The 13,075-nt window shown below is 17.4% G+C and overlaps 3 protein-coding genes across 3 annotated transcripts; 2 read left to right on the top strand and 1 right to left on the bottom strand.

The window, feature by feature from the left end:
• Window positions 1-371: 371 nt before the first annotated feature.
• On the top strand, window positions 372-5,364 carry PGSY75_0914500 (hypothetical protein; the record flags this gene model as incomplete). Its single annotated transcript, XM_018785559.1, has 2 exons — window positions 372-2,483; window positions 2,581-5,364. The coding sequence occupies 2 exons, from the start codon at window positions 372-374 to the stop codon at window positions 5,362-5,364; spliced, it is 4,896 nt and encodes a 1,631-aa protein (XP_018641900.1).
• Window positions 5,365-6,473: 1,109 nt separating this feature from the next.
• Window positions 6,474-8,048, bottom strand: PGSY75_0914400 (hypothetical protein; the record flags this gene model as incomplete). Its single annotated transcript, XM_018785558.1, has 6 exons — window positions 6,474-6,693; window positions 6,806-6,966; window positions 7,318-7,407; window positions 7,522-7,635; window positions 7,776-7,888; window positions 7,997-8,048. 6 exons carry the CDS (start codon window positions 8,046-8,048, stop codon window positions 6,474-6,476), a joined length of 750 nt encoding a protein of 249 aa, XP_018641899.1.
• Window positions 8,049-10,448: 2,400 nt separating this feature from the next.
• Window positions 10,449-12,820, top strand: PGSY75_0914300 (putative met-10+ like protein; the record flags this gene model as incomplete). Its single annotated transcript, XM_018785557.1, has 2 exons — window positions 10,449-12,608; window positions 12,755-12,820. 2 exons carry the CDS (start codon window positions 10,449-10,451, stop codon window positions 12,818-12,820), a joined length of 2,226 nt encoding a protein of 741 aa, XP_018641898.1.
• Window positions 12,821-13,075: the final 255 nt, after the last annotated feature.

The raw sequence follows: 13,075 nt of genomic DNA, 5'->3' as shown, positions 1-13,075 counted from the left end.
AATAATATTTTTTTAAATAATAATAAATATACATTTATATTTTTATTTTTTATGTGTCCATATATATATATATATATAAAGAAGATATAATAGTTGTGATTTCTTGATTCTTATTAATATATTTTGAAAATATAAATTTTTATTATATAATTTCTTTTTAAAAGTTACACATTGGTCCGTTTTGTTTAAAAAAAAAAAAAAAAAAAAAATACATATACAGGAATAAATATATATTTACATTATTGTTATATCTAATTATGAAATAAATAACTAAATATATAAATATATATATATATATATATATATATATATATATATATTAAATATCTATGTGTGTTTGATTTTTTTGTTTTTGTTTTTTATTTGTCCTAATGAATAGTGATGATGATAATGAAAACCAAAAAGATGTGTTTGGAGTATTCGAGATAAATGATAATATAAAAGAGGAGGAGGAAACAAATGAAGAGACAAAACAAAAGATAGATAATAAGAAAGAACAAAAAGAAGAACATAATAAAATGAATATTATTGATAATGATAATAATAATAATAATAATAATAATAATAATATTAAAAATAGTTGTGATGTTAGTAAAATGTTAGAAGGAAACGATTTATTATCTTCAACTCACGATGAAATAAAGAATATATATGACTCATCTAATGATATAATAACAATAGAAGTAAATAAAAAGAATGAAATAAAACAATATGATTATTTAGAGAAAGAAAATGATAAATATATTTTAATAAATCTTAATCATCATAATAATAATAATAATTTTAAAGAAGATGTTCTTAGTTGTAATAAAACAAAAGATTGTTGTACTCACCAGTTAGATAATAAAATTAATGACAATGAGTTGGATCGAAATTTAAAAATATCTTATGATCATATATTAGTTGACGAACATATAAATTTTGATACATCATATAACATGGATGATTTAAATTACGATATTATAAAAAATAAAACAGAAAAAAAGGATATACATGTTAGAGAGTATACTTTGAATAATGATAATGACAAGAGGGATATTATAAGGACAGAAAATAATGACGATAAGTTTGATAAAAAATGTGGTTTACTCATTTTAAATAATGAGCTCCTTAAAGGAGACAAAACATGTGATATAAATGATATTAAAAGGTGTGATATAAATGATAATAATATTAAAAGGTGTGATATAAATGATAATAATATTAAAACGTATGATATAAATGATATTAAAACTTGTGATGATAATAATAATATAATATGTAATAGTAATAATATTTTTTATAATAAAGAAAAGCCATTCTTCATAGATACAATTAAAAACTTTAAACAAGATATTATATATAATAAGATGTTTGAAAGTGTTAGTAAGAAAGGACTCATATTCATTTTAACTATTCAAGATGTATTTATTAAGAAGACAAAAAAAATTTTATGTAACAAATGTAGAGATGAAATACCCACCTTTAATAATATAAATAATATTTTTAAAGACATGCTAAAAATAAATATAGAAAAACAAACTAGCGAAATATATATGACAAAACTTTTAGAAAAGATAAAAATAGATTTCTTAAAAATACAAGAATATTTAAAAAAACAAATAAGAGATAAAATACATATTATAAATAATTTGAATGTAAAAAATGAACTTCTAAATAATACTATTAAAAAATATAAAGAATATTTTTATAAAATAAAAAATGAAGAAGAAATTAAAAACTCACGTATAAAAATTAATATTCAAAAGCAGTTTTTAAATGTAACAGATTTTCTTTATCATTTAATGATGCATATATATTCTCAACTTACAGAGAAAAATAATAAGTTGAAATTTCTAATATCTCAATTGAAGAGATTAAAAATATATGATGAAAAAAATGAGGAGCTGCTAAAGAAAAAAAAAAAAAAAAAAAAAATATTAAAAAATAAAATAAAAATGAAAAAAGTAGATGATAATCATGTATCTAATGTGAGTAATAGAAATGAAAATAAAAATAAATCAGATGTTTATAAAAATAACAAAAAAAAATATAAAAATCAAAAATATTCTTATTATCATTCTGATGATAATACAAATTTAAATATAAGAAATACAAAAGATTTATTAATATCAAAGAAAGGTTTCTCAGATGATAATAATAGTAATGAATATTCTTCTTTGAATAGTTCTAGTATGTGTTTATCGAATCAGTTATGTCTCTCTGATTTTACACATATGAATACCAAGACAACATTGAATAGAAAAAATAAAAGCAAATACAAAAAGAATATAAAAAAGAAGAAAAATATGAATTCATATAAAAATGTTGACGAATCCATATCTATAAGTTGTGATAGTAATGTTGACATAGTAGATATGCAAAAAAGGGAATGTCACTATAAGTATGATAAAAATATACTTATAAAATTGAAAAAATATAAACATATGTATGAAGAGGAGTTGAAGAGGAATAAAACATTAAAATTTTTATTAAAAAATAAGGTAAAAAAAGAAAATAATAGGAATTTATAAATATATATAAATAAATATATATATATATATATATATATATATATATATGTTTACTTTTTTTTTATAGGATGACGAAATTACACAGATAAAAACTAGTTTCAAAGAAGAGTTAGAACAGAAAGAAATATATTTACAGGATGAGAAGAAAAAAACATGCGACGAAATATATCACTTAAAAACATTATTAGAAAAAGAAGAAATGAATAATAAACAACTTAACGATTTCAATGAGAGCTTAAAAAAAAAATTAGATATATCGATATGTACTGAACAAAATTTAAATAATAAATTATATAATTTAAATATGTTAATTACTAAAGAAAGAGATAAAAATAAATTTTTATTATTACAAAATAGAAGATTGAAATGTATTATAACACGAAATAAATGTAGTAAAGATCTTATATATACAAAAGTAAATATGAATAATCATAATTTTTTGAAATATAAAATGAATTATCCTAATGATCCTATTTCTAATATTGAAGATAAAAATATATATAATATCAGTATGAATGATTCAGAGAATTATATATCAGATACATATATAGATAGTAACCATAATGATAATATATATCATATGGATGATATATATTTACAAGATATATCAGATGAACAAATATATGATAATTTAACAGATGATCCTTTATATAATGGTATTCATAAATTTAAAAGACCAATTTTAAGGAAATATTCTTTAGGCCGTAATAGAAATGTTTCTCAAAATAACCATGTAAAAAGAATACATGAAGATGTTTATAATAATCATATAGTAAATAATAAAAATAGTTATTACAAATATTATTATGATAAAAATCCATATAAGAATTATCAAATGGACTTATCTTATTATAGTGATAATTCAGCACAAGTGAAAGAAAAACAAAAAAAAACTTGTCCAGATATTAATTTTTTAAAAAAAAAGAAGATAAAAAATAAAGACATAATCAAAAAGGGTACCAAGCTAGTAAATCAGTTAAATCAGTTAAATCAGTTAAATCAATTAAATCAGTTAAATCAGTTTGATGATGATGAAAATAAAAAGATAATAATCAAAAAAGAAAAAAAAAATTTTAATCATAATAATAAGAGAAAAAATGCAAACAATCATAGTAATGATAATATCATGACAAATACAAAAAATATAAATACCACAAAAAAAATTATGTTAGATTATAATAATAATGAGCAAAACATATCTGAACAAATCAGAAATGATATAATAAATTTTGATGAACACAATTATAAAAAAATTATAAATAATATAACAAAAGAAGAAAAAGAAATTGAAAAAATAAAAGATGATGATCTATATGCAATATTTATGCAGAACTGGAATGAATCAAGTATGTATGATAATCTTAAAAATGAAACTGATATAAATATCTCATGTTCGTTTATTAAAAATTTAAATAATGATGATAAGATATATATAAATGAGAACAATGATATGCCCACAAATACTACAAATACTACAAATACTACAAATACTACAAATACTACAAATACTACAACTACTACGAATAATATTAAAAGTTATAATAATAATAATAATATCAACATTATGGTTAATGATATTGATGGAGATAATAACACTAAACCAGAACAAATAACTAATGATAAAATAAAAGATCAATTTTATGATGTATCAAAAAATAATCAAATAAAGAAAATAAATGATACAAATGTGGAAAAAGGATATAATGAAGATATTACAGAAAAAAAAAATATTCCATTTGATAATAATAACATTGATAATATTCTTTCTAACAACAATGAAGGTTCTGTTCCTCCAGAGATTATAACGTGCCATATTAATAATATAGAAAATTCAAATATAATTAACAATCAGAAGGAACAAAGTGATAATAATGAAGTACTTATGACATATGAATTGTATAAACAAAATAAAGAAAAATATATGCATATAAGTTTAAAGAAAAAAAAAGAAGATCATCATGAAGGTCAAAATAAATTACCACACATGAGTAATAATAATAAAAATTTATTGATTAGAAATATTTTATCAACCAACAATAATAATAATATAAACAATATGAATAATATAAATAGTAATAATTATAATAATAGCCCTATTTGTAATGAAATAATGAAACCATTCGAACCCCCCAAAAATAATCTTAATGATGAATATACATATGAAACTAGTTGTCATGAACTAAGTTTGAATAATAGTGTCAATGAAATCTATAATAACTTAATAAATAATTATGATAATAACAATGAATATCACTTTTTTCAACCATATGAAAGTAATAAGAGAAATGTAACTAATACAGATATTAAAAATAATCAGGATAATATGATACATGCAGAAATAAATATAACTAATGATAATACTTTTATGTCTATTCCAAAAAATATAGATAATTTTAATGTTGTAAATGATAATCAACAAGAACATTTTAACAATGAAGAAAATAAATATCACAAAATTTTGCCTAACAATTCTGCTATCCAAAATTTTGGAGTTATATATAAACCTGAACCAATCAAAGAAAGCATAGAAGGAAAAGACAAAAATATAGATAACACAAATTCTAGGAATGAAAAACATTTTTTATTGAATCATGTATCTGCATCTAAACAGAATATATGTAGCACAAATAATATAGATTTAAATCAACATATAGATATAAATATAAAAAATGACAATCATAAAATCAATGATGATTATATAGCAACACATGATTTTATGAACACGAGTGGTATTAAATGCGGCACAAATTTGATAGATATTCAAAAGAATACTCTTCAAAATAATTCGAGGGTAAGAAAGAATGAAGAAAGAGATAGAGGTGTCCTAAGCCGAATATTAAGAAAAATATAATTACCTTGTTATTAAATATTTATGAATACAAACATATATAAATATATATATGTATATATATATATGTATATTTATTTATTTGTTTATTTATTTTTTCGTGGGTAAAATGATGTGCATATTATATACTATATCTCAATTTTTTTTTTTTTTTTTTTTTTTTTTTTTTACATTTTGAATAGAATAATATACATAAGATATATAATATTTTTGAAATGATAAATTTTTTTAAATATTATTTTTATAACTTTTTAAATCTATAATTCATTCTTTTATGAAAATCAAAAAAAAAAAAATATATTAAAAAGTTGGATATATTTGTAATTATATATAAATAAGTTCATACAATTCAAGAATTATAAAAATGATATAAATGAAGAAAGGAAGTTTTCTTTTTAAACTATTTTAATTATATATATAAATATATATATATATTATATATATATTTTTTTTTATATTTGAAGATTCAATATAGTGTTTCTTTTTTTTTTTTTTTTTTATTTAATATTTTAATTACACAGATATTAAACCAAAAAAAAAAAAAAAAAAATATAATATAATAAAAAAATATGAAGTTATAATTTATAAATTTTAAAAAAAAAAAAAAAAAAAAATAAAAAAAAAAAAAAAAAAAAAAAAAAAAATTATAAATAATATTTTTTTTTTTTTTTTTTTTTTTTTATATTTTTTTTTTTTTTTTTTTTTTTTATTTAATATTTTAATTACACAGATATTAAACCAAAAAAAAAAAAAAAAAAAAAAATATAATATAATAAAAAAATATGAAGTTATAATTTATAAATTGTTAATAAAACATAAAAAATAATAATGGGATTAACAAAAAAAATAAAAAAATAAAGAAAAAAACAATAATATGTAAATATATAAATAAATATATATATATATATATATATATATATTTATGTATTCACAATTTTGTGTACTATTTTTTTTTTTTTTGGACGGATTTAAAATAATTTGATATTTTCCATTTTAACATTTTTATACACAAAAAAAAAAAAAAAAAAAAAAAAAAAAAAAATCATAATACAATATAACATAATATAAATTATATATACATTTAATATATATATATATGTTTTGCTTTTGTTTTATGAATGTTTTGATATAAGTACTTTAAATTCTTCATATAAATCTACATTTTCTTCACCAAAAATGGCTTGAGCTTTTTTTAATGTCTCTTCTCTTTTTTGTTGATGATTATTAAGTTTTTTAATGTTACTTAAGAACTGATTAAATTGTTCATATGATAATCTACTACGGGCATTTCTGAAGAAAGCCCTGCCGTCTGTATTTTTCTCACCCAAGGGTCTACAAAAATAAAAAATAATAAAAATAAATATAATATATAAAATAAGAACATATAAACATATATATATTAACATTTATATATATATATATATATATATATTTTTAAAATTACACATTTCCTATATAGGGAGAATTAAAACTTCCATTTATTATATTATGAGTATCTGAATTAACAATTTTATTAATTATACTTTGACATGAATCTTCATTTCCATTCATTTCCAACATTGTTCGTGGTGCCGTTGTTTGTAAAAGGTCATCAGCAGAATAATACTGAAAAAATATTAAAATGAATTATTATATAAATATTATATATATATATAATAAATTATTATCTCTTATATGTTTCAATATATAATAATAATTATATATTTATATGTATAAAACATTTGTTTGTCATATTATGTTCAAAGTGTTATATTTATATTCTTTTTTTTTTTTACTGTTCTTTATATATATATATATATATATATATATATATATATATGTATAAAATTACATTTATGTATACATATTTATAAAATGATTTTAAAAAAAAATTAATAAATACATTTATACATACAAATATATATGCTTTATTTCTTTTTCCCTTTTTTTTTTTTTTTTTTTACTTTTTTATATTACTTTGTGTGCGTCTTCAACATCGTGTTCTTCTTGTATGGAATTTAAAACGGCTTTCTTTAAATTCTCTAGTCTGTCAATATCTCTATTTAACTAAAAAAAATAAATACACAAATAAATAGGAAAATATATATATATTATTATGTGCTTCTTTTATTTTTATGTATTATTATTATTATATTATTTTTTTTTTTTTTTTTGCTATACCTTTTTTATGGTTGTTATTAATTGCTTGTTTTCGTCAGCTAACTGATTTCCCCTTTGAGTAGATTCAATCAATTGAACCTCAAGATTGCTATATTTTTTTTGAATTGATGATAACTAAAAAGACAAGAAATATATATATATATATAAATATATTACATATATGTTTAAAAATATATAACATATATTATATATAACATCACTCTCTATTTATTTATATAATATATATATTTTTTATTTTTTATTTTTTAAATTACTTGTTCTTGTTTTTCTGTTAATTGTCCTTTTAAAGATCTTATCTCAGCCTCTTGAGACGTGACCCTTGTTTTATATGCATTTGTAACAATTTTAAAACCTAAGGCTAATTGTTCTAAGGAATAAATAAAAAAAAAAAATAAAAAAAATAAGAAATATATACATATAAATATTATTTATATAAACATGAAATTTAATATATTTTATTCTTTCAATTATTTACCATCAGCATCCGAAGGTAACCAACTTAAATCAGTAGTTCCAGCGTTTGTCATATTTTCAATTTATAATAACAAAAAAAAATATATATTATATATATATATATATATATATATTTAAATAATTGAATAAAATAAATTCTTTCAAATTACAACAATAAAAAAAAAAAAAAAAAAAAAATTTTAATTTTAAAACAAACAAAAAAAAATATTTATTATTACTACAATAAGATACATACATATATATAATTTTAAGTACAAAAAGTTCTATATATTATTATTGTTTGTATTCATTCTTAAATATTTTAACGAGAATACATATGAATTTATAAGAAATACAGACAATATGAAATGTAATTATATTATTAATATATATGCGAATGTATGTGTGTTAATATGTTTACATATATGTATATACTTGTGTTACAAGCATTATTTATTCACATAATATTATATATATATATATATATATATGTATATTTATTTATTAATATATTCTTAATATGAGCTTTCCTTGACTTTATTATTTTATTATTTTTTTTTTTTTTATAATATAAAAAATATATTTTACTAACACATATGTGTATTATAATCAAATATATAGTGAAATATATTCAATAATATATCTTTATATATATATATAATATATACATATATATTTTCAATTTATATGTGTGTGTACATAAAAATGATGTACATATAATATATATATATATATAATATGAATGTATTTTATAATATTGTATTTTTTATTTTATATCTTAATATTATTATTATATTATATTTCATATGACTTTGGCATAGGGACCATAACAAAAAGAAACAAAAATAAAAACAAAAAAAATTACTTGGAGGTTGTATGTATATATATATATAATAAATAATATGAATATGCTATTATAGTGCTACAATTTTATTTAAGACAAATATATATATATATATATATATATATAATAATTATTTTACCCCTACATATATATTATGAATGTATTTTTTTTTGTGTACACAAAATATATTTAATAAGATCACAGATAAAATATATATATATATTTTTTTTTTTTTTATTTTACAAAAAAAATGAAATACAAAAATTATTAATTCAAAAAAAATATATGAACAATTTTAAAATAAACTTTTTATTAGCTTAGAGGGAGATTTAAAAAATGTAAGAGTAACAAATATTATATATATATATATAATGTATTGTCCTCTTTATATAATATATTATTTATACTATAATAATATTACACTAAACCTAATAGTGTTATTACTATAATTTATGTATTCTCCATATATAAATGTATTTATCATATATCTTATAATACGGTGCACTTAACATGCACAATTTTATATCCTTTTTTGAGAGTCAATAAATAATAGATATGAAAAAAAAAAAAAAAAAAAAAAAAAATATAAATATATATATATAGGTAATATTTTTATATTCTATACTATTCTTAATAATGAAAATGAAAAATAAAGAACTTAAAATTATAACGATCTTATAAAAAAAAAAAAAAAAAAAAAAAAAAACGAACATTACTTTAAATGTGGTTTGAATAATTTCACATATAGAATAAAATAAGAACATTAAAAATAAAAATATATATATATATTTATTTATATTTATTATGTTTGTCAATCAAAAAATAAGAAACTTTATCCTTACAATGATTTATATAAAATATATTAAAATCATATCTAAGTTATAAATTAAAAGAAAATTCTGGAAAATAAAATAATACTTATATTTCATAAATGTTAATATTCTTATTACATTTTATAGAATAACATCATATTAGTTAAGGTAAAAGATTAAAATATATTATTTTGATTTTTCTTTTTTCTCATTCTCCTTCCAAGCATAAAAAAATATAGGTGTCAATTATTTAAAATTTTGATATCTATAAATTATTATATATAAATATAAACATATATATATATATATATATATATATATATTGTTAGATATAAGTAATGAATAAATTAAATTTGTTTATTTATTTGAAAAATATGTTCCTTAGTGATTATTATTTCATACGTATATAAATAATGTAGATATATTTTTACTTAATAAAAAAACATCATCAATAGTTAAAAAATTAGAAATATTTTCTACTTCCCATAGATTAATTCACATTATATCATATATATATATATATATATATTACTTATTTATTTTATATTATTTTTTTTATTTATTTTTTTTTTTTTTTTGCCTTGATATTTATCTTCCTCTTGTATAATATGTAAAAATATTTAATATATTTATCTTGTTGCAGAAGGTGTTATTTCTGAACTTCAATTTTTTTATATATAAAAATAAAAAAAATAAAATAAAATAATTTTATATTTTAATTTTAATTTTAATTTTTTTGTTCTCCTGCTTTTTAAGATATGGTAAATATATATGTATATAATATATATTTATATTTATATTATTAATTATGCTTGTTGATGTTTTTTAAAGGCGTTTTACTTTCAGTGTACATATTTTTCTTTATTTCTTATGTTGAAATAATATTTTGCATAAGAATAAAAAGGAATAATTTATATAATTTTCAAAATATGACAAATTCTTTAAATGTTAAGAATTTAGATGATGTGAAGGAAAAGGTTAAATATGAGAAACATTCGTACTGCTTAGTACTAGATAAATATAAAGTAAATAAAATATTAAAAAACAAAGGAGCTAAATTTTGGCTATTAGATATTTATAAATTTCCTTCCGTTTTAAAATATAAAGAATATAAAAATCGTTTCTTGCAAAATGATGATAGTGATAAAAATGCTCATATGCTAAATTTGATATATAATAACTTTTTAAAAAAAAGAAATCACAAAAATCATAAGAATGAGAATTATAATAGTGATCATAATGATAATCAAATGTGTAATAATGTTAATATATTATTTTGTAACGATCATATTAAAAATCCATCTATTTTTAATGAAGAAGATTATAGACTAATTCCACTCAACGATTTTTTTATTAAAATTTTACAAGAACTTTTTTATAAACAAAGAAAGGATTTCACACATGATGAAATGATTTATATCAAAAATAATATTATATCTATATCTCATGAATTTAATGACAATTTGCCTGAATCGTACAGGCAAAAAGAGAAACAAACAGCTGATAACATTATCATGTGTGATGATAATTTGCCTGAACAGTACAGGCAAAACGAAAAAAAAACAGGTGACAACATTATAAAGTGTGATGAGAATTTAGGTGAAGATTTGATAAAAGATGAAATAAATAAAAATGCTGATAATAATAATAATAATAATAATAACAATAATCCTTTGGATAATTTGTGTGAGAATATTAAGGATGATAAAGATGAGATAGAAATAATATATAATATGCACAAGTTAGAATATATTGAAGAATTATTTAAATTAATAAAAGAAGAGAATATAAAATTTCAGAAAGTAAAATTAGAATTTGGTTATGATAATATGAACACGTCAGAAATTTTAAGGAAAATATTTCCATCTATAAATGAAATAATACACAAGTTTGAAATAATAGGACATATAGCACATTTAAATTTTTGTGATAAATTAGAATCTTGTAAAAAGATAATTGCAGAAATTATATTAGATAAGAATAAAAGTATAAAAACGGTGATAAATAAAAAGGACATATTGAATAATACTCACAGAACATTTAATATTGAATTATTAGCAGGTGAGAACAATTATATTACACAATTAAAAGAGAATAATATAAGAGTAAAACTGAATTATGAATTAATATATTGGAATTCAAAATTAAAAAAGGAACGAGATCGTATATATAATTTGGTAAAAGACAATTCTATAATAATTGATGTTTTTGGAGGTGTTGGTATATTTAGTTTATCTTTGAGTAAAAAAAGTTGTTTATGTTTTTCTAATGATATTAATGAACATGCATATAAATATATGAATATAAATATCGCAATGAATAAAAATAAAAATATATTAACATATAACATGGATGGTCGTGTATTTCTTGAAAAATTATTTAATTTAAAAATTTTCTCAAAAAATAATGATATTTTAACATTATATATAAATGATCAAAATCAAAAAAATATATCGGTTGATATTTTGAATAGTAAAAATCACAATGTGACAGCAAATAATAAAAATAAAGGCAAAGTTATAAAAGATATTCAAAATGATAATATGTGTCAAAAGGAAAAAAAAAATACATCAGATAGAATATGTCCATATATTGATAATGAAAATGATAATAATCAAAGACACATTACAAGTGATAATAATAATATTGATCAACATGATGATATTTATGAACATAAATTCAAATATCAAAAAATAGGAGAAGATAATATTGAGGATTCCAAAAAAAATGAAGAAAAACATAAAATAAATATAAATTTAAATATCTATGAAGATATACACATATTAATGAATTTACCTCAAACAGCTTTAGAATTTCTTAATGTTTTTAAAAAATATAAAAAAGAAAAAAATGATGAACTAAGAAATGTGTTTATTCATTGTTATTATTTTGCAAAGCCGGAATTTTTTTATGAACATGCAGAAAAAAATATATTGCTTCATTTTAATCAAATTCCAAAAGATATTAAAATTACAGAGGTAAAATTATACATATATATAATATATATATATATATATATGTTGTATACATATTAATAATATACATTAATATATAAATACACATATATATTTATATATATTCTTATACATGTTTATAAATATTTTTATTATTCTCTTTTTTACAGATAAGAAAAGTTTCACCAAGTAAATTAATGTATGTTGTAGAATTTAATTTAAAAGATTTATTATAAATATTTTTTTTTTGGATATATATAAAATTTATTTTAAATATTTTATAATATATAGATAATTTTGGTAACTATATTTCTTTTTTCTGTTTATTTATAATTTTTTTTTTTTTTTTTTTTTTATATTAATTCATAAAAATTTGTTTATCTATTTATAAAAATATGATTACACATTAAAAAAAAAAAAAAAAAAAAAAAAAAAAAAAAAAAAAAAAAAAAAAAAAAAAAAAAAAAAAAAAAAAAAAAAAAAAAAAAAAA

Source organism: Plasmodium gaboni, chromosome 9 (genome assembly GCF_001602025.1).
Source record: "Plasmodium gaboni strain SY75 chromosome 9, whole genome shotgun sequence".
Taxonomy (NCBI): Eukaryota; Apicomplexa; class Aconoidasida; order Haemosporida; family Plasmodiidae; genus Plasmodium; species Plasmodium gaboni.
Note: the sequence above shows the minus strand (reverse complement) of the source record. Positions and strands in the feature narration are given on the sequence as shown.